The sequence below is a fragment of the Pithys albifrons genome, chromosome 25 (genome assembly GCF_047495875.1).
Source record: "Pithys albifrons albifrons isolate INPA30051 chromosome 25, PitAlb_v1, whole genome shotgun sequence".
Taxonomy (NCBI): Eukaryota; Metazoa; Chordata; class Aves; order Passeriformes; family Thamnophilidae; genus Pithys; species Pithys albifrons.
Genome location: NC_092482.1, coordinates 5715091 through 5727978, shown reverse-complemented (window position 1 = coordinate 5727978; position 12888 = coordinate 5715091). Strand labels below are relative to the sequence as shown.

Here is a 12888-nt window from a genome sequence, read left to right as displayed (position 1 = left end):
AGAGGGGGCTCAGCAGGAGGCAGGGCCCCTGCCTCATCCCCGGGGGGCAGCGGGGCAGCCCCCCAGCCCACCTGTGCGCACGCTGGGCAGGGGCAGCGTGAACTGCCCCACGAAGTCGTTGCAGGAGGTGCTGTCATAGTCCTCCACCGCGAAGCGCAGCAGGGCCAGCTCAGGCACCCGCACCTGGAACCGCAGCGTCTCCTCCCAGCGCGGGTTGAACCCTGTGGCACCAGGACAGGGTGGGTGGGGCTGCCGGGGCCATCCCTGACCCCCAGGGACCACCCCCGACCCCCAGGGACCACCCGGGGCCACCCCCAACCCCCAGGGACCACCTGGACCCTTGGCTGCCACCCTGCTCTGAGGGATGTGGGGACCAGGGTAGAGGGGGCGATACTGGGGCCATGAGGGGGTGTACTGGGAAAAAGGTGGGCATATTGGAGCTAGACTGGGCTATACTGGGAGACTGGGGGTCCTGCTGTGTCCACAGGGCAGTATACTGAGGAAATAGGGGTCATACTGGGGGAATGGGGATCATACTGTGGCTGCAGTGGCATGTACTGGGGTAATAGGGGCCATACTGGGGCAAGGGGATCATGCTGGTGCGGGACTGGGCTATACTGGGGGAATAGGAATCTTGGTGGTGGAAAGGGAGTTATACTGGTGCTGGATGGGGCTCTACTGCGACAAAGGTGGCCATACAGTGGCCATAATGGAGTGTACTGAAGGGGTGGCATCATACTGGGAGAATAAGAGTAGGAGGAATGGAGGTCATATTGAAGCTGGGCTATACTGGGAGAATGGGATCATACTGGGGCTGTGATGGGCTATACTGGGGAGGATGGATGTCATACTGGGCTTGGGCTGGGTATACTGGAAGCCAGGAGGGAGCAGCACTGGGGAGGACTGGGACGTGCTTGGGACCCTGCCACTGGTGTGGATCAGGCTGTGCTGGGGACAGGGCACTGGGGGTACTGGGATATCCTGGGCGCCAGTTCAGCTGGGGGTGGGTGCTGGGGGGCAGGGGGCAGTGAGTGCTGGGGTGTGGGTGCCTGAGGACTGTCCCTCCTGGGCATCAAGGTGCCCCTGGGATCAGGGTATCCCTGGAATCAAGGCCTGGGGCGCCCCCGAGGACCAGGTGACTTGATGTGCCTCTGGGGACCAGAGTGCTCGGGGGTGGCCCTGAGGGTCAGGGTGCCCAGGAACACCCTCAGAGATCAGGTGCCCTGGGGTGTCCCTGGGGTGTCCCCAGGGGTCAGGGTGCCCTGGGGTGTCCCTGGGGTGCCCCAGCACTGACCATTGTTTTGCTTGTGCCGAGTCTGCTGCTTGGCACAGTCAGCCGGGACCCCGTGGAGCTCCACACGCACGAAGGGATCCACGATGGAGCTGCCCTTCTCCCTGTTCAGCTTGGGCAGCTGCTGGGCCGTGATCACCTGGGGGACAGGGGGCTGGGGCACCAGGGCACATGGGGACTGGGGTGACAGGGGGATGGGGCCCTTGGAGGGACCTGGGGGGACATGTGTGTGGGGACAGGGCTGGTGTCCCCAGGGAAGGGTTGTGAGTGGCACTTGGTTGGTATTGGGGACAACGTGAGGAGGAGAGAGGTGGTTGATGCCACCCAGTAGAAGGGACGTGGCTGATACCAGCTGGGTTTGGGGACAGGACTGGTGTCACCTGGGAGAAGGCACATGGGTGGCACGTGGTCAGGAGTGGGGATGGGGTGAGGGGGAGGGAGGTGCCATCCAGAGTAAGGGACATGGGTAGCACATGGCTGGGAATAGGGACAGGGTTGGTGTCACCTGGGAGAAGGGACATCGGTAGCACAAGCCTGGATATGGGGACAGGGTTGGTGCCACCCAGATAAAGGGACGTGGTTAGCACAAGACTTGGTGCAGGGTGAGGGTTGATGCCCCTAGGAGGAGGGACATGGGTGGTACCCAAGCAGATGTGAGGACAGGATCAGTGTCCCCAGGAGAAGAGAGGTTGGTGGCACCCAAGAGAAGGTGTGTGGGTGGCACCTGGTTGGGAATGGGGTTGGTGTCACCCAGGAAAAGGCAGATGGCACCTGGCCAGGCACTGGAATGTGATGGGCGGCACCCACCCTAGGGCTGTGGGGTGCCCTCACCCTGATGTGCAGCTCCAGGCGCCAGGCCCCCTCCCCGGGGGGGCTGCGCAGGCAGGGGGGCTTCAGCGCGTACCCACAGCCCCCGTTGCCCAGGAAGCGCCCGGTGTTCAGGTCCATCTCGTATCCCGGCGTCTGGAAGTTGAGGGCCACTGTGGGGACAGTGGGATGGGTGTCAGGGTGGGTGGCAGCTCCGGGGGTGGATGCTGGGTGCTCCGAGGGGGCTGGGGGGTCTCACCCAGCTGGCAGCCGGCGTTCCACATCTCCTGGGGGTTGTAGTTGGCTGAGTTCATCTTCAGCCCCAGCGGGTACACGCGGCTCAGCTGCCGGGCATTGTACCGCGCCAGCGCCGGGCCTGGCAGGGGATAGGGCTGAGCTGTGCCTAGAGGGGCTGAGCTGTGCCCCAGGGGCTGAGCTGTGCCCGGGGGGCTGAGCTGTGCCCGGGGGGCTGAGCTGTGCCCCAGGGGCTGAGCTGTGCCCGGGGGGCTGAGCTGTGCCCGGGGGGCTGAGCTGTGCCCCAGGGGCTGAGCTGTGCCCCAAGGGCTGAGCTGTGCCCAGAGGGGCTGAGCTGTGCCCCAGGGGCTGAGCTGTGCCCCAAGGGCTGAGCTGTGCCCCAGGGGCTGAGCTGTGCCCGGGGGATTGAGCTGTGCCCACAGGTGCTGAGCTGTGCCCGGGGGGCTGAGCTGTGCCCAGAGGGGCTGAGCTGTGCCCCAGGGGCTGAGCTGTGCCCAGAGGGGCTGAGCTGTGCCACGGGAGCTGAGCTGTGCCCAGAGGGACTGAGCTGTGCCCGGGGGGCTGAGCTGTGCCCATGGGAGCTGAGCTGTGCCCGGGGGGCTGAGCTGTGCCCACAGGTGCTGAGCTGTGCCCAGAGGGGCTGAGCTGTGCCACGGGAGCTGAGCTGTGCCCATGGGAGCTGAGCTGTGCCCGGGGGGGCTGAGCTGTGCCCCGGGGGCTGAGCTGTGCCCGGGGGCTGAGCTGTGCCCACAGGAGCTGAGCTGTGCCCATGGGAGCTGAGCTGTGCCCGGGGGGCTGAGCTGTGCCCAGAGGGACTGAGCTGTGCCCCAGGGGCTGAGCTGTGCCCCAGGGGCTGAGCTGTGCCCGGGGGGCTGAGCTGTGCCCCGGGGGCTGAGCTGTGCCCCAGGGGCTGAGCTGTGCCCATGGGGGCTGAGCTGTGCCCACAGGTGCTGAGCTGTGCCCAGAGGGGCTGAACTGTGCCACGGGAGCTGAGCTGTGCCCATGGGAGCTGAACTGTGCCACGGGAGCTGAGCTGTGCCCATGGGAGCTGAGCTGTGCCCGGGGGGGGCTGAGCTGTGCCCCGGGGGCTGAGCTGTGCCCACGGGAGCTGAGCTGTGCCCGGGGGGCTGAGCTGTGCCCAGGGGGTTGAGCTGCACCCACGGGGGCTGAGTTGTCCCTGCCCCTGCCCCATCCCTGTCCTCATCCCTGCCCCCATCCCTGCTCCCATCCCTTCTCCCATCCCTGTCCCCTCCCTGCCCCATCCCTGTCCCCATCCCTGCCCCCATCCCTGTCCCCATCCCTGCTCCCATCCCTTCTCCCATCCCTCCCCCCATCCCTGTCCCCTCCTTACCCCCATCCCTGTCCCCATCCCTGCCCCCATCCCTGTCCCCACCCCTGTCCTCATCCCGCTGCCCTCACCTGCTTCCTTGATGAGCTTCCGTGCCTTCCTCTCGCTGAAGGAGGACACGTGGCAGGGCCGGGGGTGGTGCAGGGCCTGGGCCAGCCCTGGGAAGGGCACGGCCTGGCAATAAACCACCAGGGCCGACAGCTCTGGGGACACCTGCAGAGCGTCCTTGGCCTGGGGGAACCACCGTGGGGTCAGGACCACCCCGGCTCTGGTGGCCACCTGTCTGCCCCTCTACAGACCCCTCTACCCTGATAGTGCTGAGAGCTCAAGGCCATGGAGACCCCCAGAGGGATGGGGAACGTGAGGCAATGGAGACCCCAAAGTGATGGAGACCCCAGGGTGATGGAGACCCCAGTGTGGTGGAGAACCAGAGGCAATGGAATGGTGGACTCTGAGGTGATGGAGGAATCAACCAGGGCTGAAAACCTGAGGTCATGGAGAACACATGGGGATGGACAACCCACGATGTCAGAGACCCCAAGGTGATGGAGACACCAAAGTGATGGAGACCCCGAAGTGATGGGCACCCCAAGATGATGGAGAGCTTGAGGTGACATGAGACCCCTGAGATGATGAAGAACTGAGGCAATGGAAGCATCTCTCCAAGGTGATGGAGACCACGAGAGGTCACCATGGAGGTGATGGAGATCCCAAAGTGATGGACAACCCAATATGATAGAGAAACTGAGGTGATGGAGACCCTGAAGTGTCAGAGATCCCAGAAATGGGACACCCAGCCTGACAGGAAGAGGAAGGCACAACCAAGGGGTCCCCAGGCTTGGTCCCCTCTGCTTGGCCACTCACCACCCCCACAGCACCAGACCTGTCATCCCCCTGCTCCATCCCATGACCCACCTGCAGAGGTTTGATCTCCTGCAGTGACTGCAGCGACTGGAAGAGGAGAGAGTGGGGCTGCAGCAGGGGCTGCTGGCAGTGCTCACCTGCCCCTGGGCCCAGCACTGCTGGGACACTCCAGGGTACTGTGGTCACCAAGGGCCACCAGGACTCTGTGGTCCCTCAGCACCACCAGGATGCCATGATCCATCAGGACCACCAGGATGCTGTGATCCATCAGGACCACCAGGACTCCATGGTTCCCCAGCACCACTGGAATGAAATGATCCCTTGGCACCAGGGCCCTGGAAGAGCCCCTTACCTGCCGGTTGCTTCTCTCTGGCAGCTTCTCTTCCTCTTCCTCTTCCTCCTCTCCCTCCTCCTCTGGGTCCAGAAGGGAGGTGACACTTTGGGGCTCATGCCATGGCTCTGGCAGCTTCTTGCCCTTCACCAGGATCTTTTCCTTCAGCTGCTGCAAGAGGAAGGGCCAAGCTCATGGCTCAGAGGGGACATGGGGACTTGGGCCAAGCTTAGGTCGCAGGGAGGACATGGGGACCAGGGCTGAGCTCAGGGCTCAGTGGGGACATGGGCAGGGGGTGGCCTTACCTCTGGGGAGGGAAGGTTGTGGGGGTCCTGCCCCTGCAGTGGTTGTGTCAACAGCAGGTCCCCCAGGATGGCCTTCATGTGCCTGGCCATGGTGGCCTGCTGCTCTAGCCCACAGTGGTTCTCCAGGGACAGGATGACGGGGTAGGGTGATCTCTGGCAGGAGGGGACGGGCAGTACTCAGCACCCCGTGCCCAGCACCCGCCCCAGCACTGCTGGCACCCGTCTCACCTCGAAGGCCGTCCTGCGGATGCTCTCGATGACATCGCGGAAGAGGATTTTGGAGGTGAGGGTGTGGCCGTGGTAGACGACTGGTTCCCCCTCGGAGCCCTCCCAGCAGTCCAGCTCCACACAGCGGCACCCTGCCCGCAGTGCCCTGCCACCACACCGCCACCACGTGAGTCCCCCTGGGGCCACCAGGCCACCCAGGGCTCTGCGGGACGGGGACACCCACTTGGCATAAGCCTCGGTGCTGCTGGTGCCGCCGATCTGGTTGCGGGTCAGGTAGGTGTTGTGGGAGGAGGAGATGAAGTAGTGGCTCAGGGGCTGGCTCATGTCCTGGTGCACCTTGGTGTGCTCCTGATTGAGGATGTCGCCGGCGGCCGAGAGCAGGTACATCATGAAGCCATCCAGCATCATCAGGTCCTGCTGCCTGGCTGTGGGGTGTGGTGGGGGGTGTCACAGAGGGCTGGCAGGGTGGCACCCCGGGGGCTGTCCCCACTTGGATGTCCCAGCATGGCTGTGTTCACCTCAGACCTCTCACTGTGGCGCCCAGAGAGCATAAAAGTTCCCTTGGGTGTCCCATCTCTGTCCTGGTGTCACTCATCCTGATAGTGCCACATTCACCCTGGACCTGGCACAGTGGCACCCATGGAATGTGGAGTTTCCCTGTCCCCACCCTGATGCCCTCTGCCCTCACAGTTCATCCCAGACCTGGCACTGTGGCACCCAGGGGATATGGAAGTCCCCTTGGTGTCCCATCTCCACACTGATGTCCCCCATCCTGCCTGTTCCACATCTACCCTGAGGGTACTGCTGTGATACCCAAGGGACACGAAGTCCTTCATTTCCACCTGGATGTCCCCTATCCTCCTAGTGCCATGTTCACCTGGACCTGCTATGCTGGCACCCAAGGGACACAGAGGTCCCTTGGCAGTGTCATATTCACACCAGGGCTGGTACTGCTTCACTCAGGAGACATGGAAGTGCACCTGCTGTCCATCCCCACCTTCACATTCCCTGTCCCCGCAGTGCCACTTCCACCAGGGACCAGCAAGGCCACATGTTGGAAGGATGGCACTGGTACCACCCTGGGAAGGGACATGGAGACACTCACCAAGCTGTGGAGAACCCCATGGAGGGGTGACATCTCCAGGCATAGCCTCATCCCCACACCATCCATGACCCCCTGTAGCTCCAGCAGTGCCCATCCCACCACCCCACCTTCAGTGCCAGCTCTACCCTTCTCATTGAGCTCGTATTTGCGGATGATGGCGCGGGCCTGGCGCAGGCTGGAGTCCTCTCCCTGATCCCGCAGGAAATCCCTCAGCTCCTCGGCCGACAGGACACGATCCTCGCCCGAGTAACGCCCAAAAAGCTCCTCCAGCTCTGGCCGCCGCAGCAGCCGCCGGCAGAACTCCTCCAGCTCGCGGCCCTCCAGCCTCCCATTGCCGGAGTGGTCACACTCCTGAGGGGACACAGCACAGCCTCAGGGTGGGGGCAGGCTGGGCACAGCCATGGGGGTGATGTCCACCCCGTGGCCTGTGGGGAGAGGGCACATCCACCCCCTGCCTTGTCCTGCCTGTCCTCTGGGGCTGGCAGCGTGTGTGATGAGTTTGGGGGGGGGCTCAGCTGCTGGCATGTCCCCTCTGTCCTCCCAGCCATAGCCCTCTGGCCCTCCAGTCCAGGATGGAGCAGAGCTCTGTGCCTCAGTTTCCCCAGGTGGGAAGGGACCTCAGGAGATGCCCCTGGGGACAGGTCCCCATGAGGGGGGAGAGTCACACCTTGGGGATCCACGGAGTAGTTGGGGGCAGGGGGGAAAGCTCAGGCCACCCCACCAATTCTGCCCTTGATGGGCCCCAACCATTGGGGGTGGTGGGTGTCTTTGGGTGTGAGGATTTTGGCAGTTCTCTGCACTTGGAGAAGCAGAGAAGGAGCCAGCATTCCCTCCTGGGGACAGCAGCGGGGACAGCGGGTGGTGGACCCACAGGACAGGTACCTTGAAGAGCTTGGAGGCGTAGACATTGTCCATGTCGATGTTGAGCATCCTCAGCATGCTCTTCACCTCCTGGAAGGACATCTTGTTGTCCTTGTTCTTGTCCGCCTTCTGCAGCACCCCGTGGATCCAGCTACACCAGGGTAAGGAAACCACCCGGCACAACCTGTCCCCGAGCCCCCCGAGCTCCCGCAAAGGATACTGGTCGAGCTTCTCCATCTGGCTCATGGCCTGGAGCCGCCCCATGATCTTGCCGAGCCCCTGCACCCAGTGCCGGGCGAGCTCCTCGCTGCGGGCGGCCAGGTCGAGGTTCTTGCGCCGGCCCTTGAAGACGAGGGTGAAGCAGCGGCGCTCGGGGAAGGCGGCCCCGTGTTTGCGCAGCCCCTCCGACTGGTGTCCCTCGCGCACGCCCTCGATGTGCGTCACCGAGACTGCGGAGACACCGCGGGGGTGGCGATGGACCCGCTCCCTCGGCGTGTCACCCACAGGCGGGGGTGGCTAGGCACCCCCTCCCTCGGCGTGTCACCCACCCGCGGGGATGGCGATGGACCCGCTCCCTCGGCGTGTCACCCACCCGCGGGGATGGCGAGGGACCCCCTCCCTCGGCGTGTCACCCACCCGCGGGGATGGCGAGGGACCCCCTCCCGCGGCGTGTCACCCACCCACGGGGGTGGCGAGGGACCCCCTCTCGCGGTGTGTCACCCACCCACGGGGGTGGCGAGGGACCCCCTCTCGCGGTGTGTCACCCACCCGCGGGCACCCTGCGCGACATCGCCCCTGCGGCGCCCCAGGGGACAGGGCTGGGCTGGGGCCGGGTTTAGCCCGCTAATCCCAGGCGAGACGGGAGCCGTGGCCGCTGTCCCCGCGGGAATGGGGAGGGGACTCTGGCAGGGACGGAGCTGCCGCGCAGCGGTGCCAGGTCCGGGCACCCGGCCCAGAAAAGTGCGTGGAAAGAGAGGGGTGACGCCGGGGAGTGGGGACAAAGTCTGGCCAGGATGGAGACGGGACCTCGTGCTGGTCCCAAGGGGGATGGGGAAGGTTGGGGGCTCAGCATGGGGTGCACTGGGAGGCACTGGGTGCGCTGGGAAATGCTGCAAGGTATTGGGTGCAGGGGATTCAGGTGCAGGTCCAGGGTGAGGGTCCATGTTCTGGGCTGGGGTTCACATCCTGAATAATGGGCTGGGTCCCAGGTTGGGGGTGCAGGTCATGGATTGGGGGCTGGATCCTTGCTGGGAGTTTGGGTCCTGGATTGGACTCTGGGTGCTGGGTGGTGTCTGGGTCCAGAGTGGGGGTCTGGGGTCCAGGTCCCAGGCAGGGATCCAAATGGGGTTTGGGTCCTGGGCTGGGGTCTGGGTCCTTGGTGGGGGTCTGGAACTCAGGTGGGGTCTGGGGTCTGGGTCCTTGGTGGGGGTCTGGAACTCAGGTGGGGTCTGGGGTCTGGGTCCCAAAATGGGCTTGGAGTGCTGGATGGGGTTCAGGGGTCCAAGTCCCAGTTGGGTATCCAGAGAGGATTTGGATCATGGATGGGGTTCTGCCTCTCAGATTGTGGTGTTACAGTCCCAGGGTGGGGCCTGGTTCTCATGTGGGTTTTGGGTCCTGAGCTGGGGTCTGGAACTCAGGTGGGGTCTGGCTGGGGATCCAAGTCATGATGTGGGAGTCTGTGAACTGGGCTATGATCTGAGTCCAAGGTGGTCATCCAGGTGGAGTGCTGGGAATGGCTCTGGGTCCTGGGTGGGGGTCCAGATCCTGGGAATGGGTATGAGTAGGGATCCTGGGTGGGTATTTGGGTCTGACATTGGGGTCTGGATTCTGGGTAGGAGTCCAGGTGATGGGCTGTGTGTGGACTAGGTCCTGGATTGGGATCTGGGTCCTGGGCAGGGGACTGGGCCTTGAGTGGGTTCCCTGTGGGTGTTTCTGGGGCACTGCCCAGGTCCCTGTCCCTCCCTGTAGCTCGTGGCTGTGCAGGATGTGGCCCAGTGTCCCCGAGCCCTGGGAGACAGTCCCCTGTGCACTCACAGCTCTGGGGGGAGCGGCTGTGCCCAAAGCGTCCCTCGAAGCACACGGTCACCCCGTCCTCCTGCAGGCGGAACAGCCGCTCCCGGGAGCCCCCCTTGGCCCTGACCTTCCACAGCAGCGACCCCTGAAGCATCTGCTTGATGTCCTCGTCCTCCGTCAGGCCTGTGGGGACCAGCCCGTGGCTACTGGGGGTGTCTGGGGGCTCTGGGGGGTGCTGGAGCTTCTAAGGGTGTACTGGGAGTATGGGAGGGGGGGGTCAGTGCACATCTGTGTGCACATCTGCATGTGTGCACCCCTGCACATCCCATGGGGTGACATGGACAGACGGGACAGGACAGAGGTGGATGCGGTGGGACAGGGTGGAACTGGACAGGACAGGATGGAACTGGATGGGACAGAACAGCATGGGACAGTATGGAATTGGATGGGACAGGATGGAATTGGATGGGACAGACATGATGGTGCAGAATGGCACAGAACAGCATGGGACAGGATGGAGGGGTGGGACAGGGCAGGATGAGATGGACAGGAGAGGGGTTGGGATGGGATGGGATGAGAAATAAATGACACAATGTGACAATATACGTGGGATATGATGGGAAAAGATGGGACAAGATGGGACAGGTAGGATTGGACAGGATAGGGTGGGGCAGAGTGGGCAGGACAAACAGGACAGGACAGGGCAGGATGGGACATGATAGAACAGATGGGATGAGACACGGCAGATGAGATGGCATGGGGCAAACATAATGGCACAGGGCAGGACCAGATGTGATAGGGTGGGACAGGGCAGGATGGGACACAATAGGACAGGGCAGACAGGACAGGATGGGACATGATGGGACAGATGGGATGGGACAGGAGTGGGCTCAGATGGGGCAGGACAAGCAGGAGAAGACAGACGCCACTGCCCTTGGGTCCCTTTGGAGCACTGTGTGGCTGTCTTGGGGGGACACAGTGACACCATGACACAGCATGGTGACACAGCCCAGCTGCTAAATCCCAGCAAAGCTGCCCAGATCCCATGGGGAGAGTGCCAGGACGGTGCCAGCAGCGGAGCCTGGGCTGGGAACAATGACAGGGTGGCCTCAGGGGACCCATGGGCCCACGCCCTGACTGGGACTTTTCCATCTGTTCTCAGAATGGTTGTTTCCTCCCTTTTTTTTTTTTTGGCAGCTGCTCCAAACAGCCCCAGTGTCCTGCGCTGTCCAGAGATCCTGCTCCTGGGCTGGGAAAGGGCAGGTGTGGGGCTCACAGGGAACATCCCAAGCTGGCCACAGCCTTGGGCATGTGACCACCAGCTGCCACCAGCTCTTGTGCGGTCACATCCTGCCCAAGGTGCAGGACTGAGGGCAGGCACAGTGACACGGGTGCACAAGCATATGGATGCACAGATGTATGGACACATGGATGTATGGACACATGGATGTATGGACACATGGATACAGGTACATGGGCACAGGTGCAATGGACACACGGATGTGTGGACATACGGATGCATGGACACAGGGGTGTGTGGACATATGGATCCACTGATACGTGCACATGTGGATACATGGATACAGAGAAGCAGGGATGTATGGATACATGGATGCACTGATGCAAGGACACAAACACAGGCATGTTCAAGTAAATGGATGCACAGGTGCATGGATGGATGCAGACACACAGATACCCTGTCACAGGTCACATGGGGTCACACATGGGGTCACAGTGCCCCTGGCCACAGGGATGTTCTGATACATTGACACATGGATGGGTGGATGTACAGGTGCAGGAATGTATGGATACATGGATGCATGGGCACAGGGATATATGGATACATGGATGCATGGGCACAGAGATACAGGGACAGATGGATGCATGGATACACTGATACAAGGACACACAGACACACGGGCAAGGGGGTACATGGATGCACAAGTGTATGGATGCACAGACACAGGGACACATGGACACAGAAATGCATGGACAGACAGACATAGGGACACATGGACACACAGAGACACATGGACACAGGGACACATAGACACAGGGGCACACAGACACAGGGATGCACAGACACAAGGGCATTGGGATGCATGGGCACATGGACACAGGGACACACAGACACACAGACACAGGGATGCACAGACACACGGATATGGATACAGGGAGCTGCAGCAGCACAAGGCTGCACAAGCCAAGCAGCTCCAGGCCCACAGCCCCGTGTCCAAAGCAGCAGGAGGCAGACTCAACTCTGCCATCTGTGCCCTCTCCAGATCTGGCTGGATGCTCCTGTGGGTGCCCCCTGACCTTCTCAGGCACCCACTAGCCCTGCACACACCCCACAGGCCAGAGGGCCCTGTGCCATCAATGCCATGGGCAGCACCCTTGGGTGGGGAAACTGAGACAGGGCTTGGTGAGGGTCCCAGGGAGAGGGAGCTGAGCCCTGGGGACAATAACCACCCTGAGCAGGTGGGCTCCTGTCACTGGTGATGTGGCCAAACCCTGCCCCCCTGCCCTCCAATGCCTGGGGTGATACACAGCCACTCTGGGGCTGCCTTGGGGACCCCTCCCTTCCCTGCTGGAGGGGAACACTCCCTGCCACGGGGACCCTCCTGGCTGTGGAGACCCATTTCCTGCCATGGGGGATCCCATCCACTTTTGGGCCAGTCCCTGCCATGGGGACCCTCATGGCTTTAGGAACCCTTCTCAATAGTGACGACCAGCTATGAAGACCATTTCCTGCATGGCAACACTGGCTATCCTGGGGACTCCATCCCTGGCACTGGAGTCCCCTCCTTACCATGGGGAACCTCTTCCTGCTACAGGGGTCCTCCTCCCTGCCATGGGGGTTCCCATCCCTGCCATGGGGGTCCTCTCTCTGCCATAGGGGTCCTCATCCCTTCTGTGAGGGAAGGGAGGGGTCTTCTCATGGAAGATCTCCCATGGAAGATCCCCTCTCTGTCATGTGGGTCCCCTCCCTGCCATGCAGATACCCATCCCTTCCATAGGGGAGCCCACGCTGCCATGGGGGACTCTCTCTGCCATGGGGGTTCCCATCCCTGCCATGAGGGTCCCTACCCACTTCAGGGACCCTCCTGGACCCCCTCTGGCACAGTCCTCCCGGAGTCTTTGCCCAGCTTCCCCCGGTCCCCCCTGGACTCACCCATTTTCTTCAATGCTCTCCCGGACCACCGGGAGCCTCCGGCACCGCCCGACGGGGCGCGGGGCGACTGAGCGACGGGGCGCGCCTTCCTGCCGCAGATCATGGTGCGGGGCCCCCGGGACCCCCGGTGTCCCCGGTGCTCTTGGTGCTCCCGGTACTCCCGGTAACCCCGGTGTTCCCGGTGTCCCGCTGCTCCCGGTGTCACCGACACGCCTGTGCCCGCGGTGGTTCTGGCCTTCCCGGTGGTTCTGGCGCTCCCGGTGCTCCCGGTGCTCCCGGCCGGTGTGGCCGGGCTGGGCGGTGGCGAA

General features: G+C 63.1%; 1 protein-coding gene across 3 annotated transcripts in view; it reads right to left on the bottom strand.

Annotated features, from left to right (window-relative positions):
- The window catches only part of PLCD3 (phospholipase C delta 3), a 13563-nt gene extending 675 nt beyond the window's left edge, over positions 1-12888 (bottom strand). The window contains exons 1-15 of one of the 3 annotated variants that reach the window (XM_071577661.1): positions 12581-12888; positions 9430-9591; positions 7616-7844; positions 7417-7546; positions 6660-6885; positions 5653-5854; positions 5430-5574; positions 5202-5354; positions 4918-5067; positions 4617-4652; positions 3773-3932; positions 2358-2474; positions 2123-2271; positions 1295-1430; positions 72-221 (exon numbers count right to left, since the gene is read on the bottom strand). In XM_071577661.1, the coding sequence (XP_071433762.1) occupies positions 72-221; positions 1295-1430; positions 2123-2271; positions 2358-2474; positions 3773-3932; positions 4617-4652; positions 4918-5067; positions 5202-5354; positions 5430-5574; positions 5653-5854; positions 6660-6885; positions 7417-7546; positions 7616-7844; positions 9430-9591; positions 12581-12683 (2248 nt within the window). In that variant the 5' untranslated portion in view covers positions 12684-12888. Of the gene's footprint in view, positions 1-71; positions 222-1294; positions 1431-2122; positions 2272-2357; positions 2475-3772; positions 3933-4616; positions 4653-4917; positions 5068-5201; positions 5355-5429; positions 5575-5652; positions 5855-6659; positions 6886-7416; positions 7547-7615; positions 7845-9429; positions 9592-12580 lie in introns of those variants that run through there. The other 2 variants (XM_071577662.1, XM_071577663.1) reach the window with 2 other exon arrangements.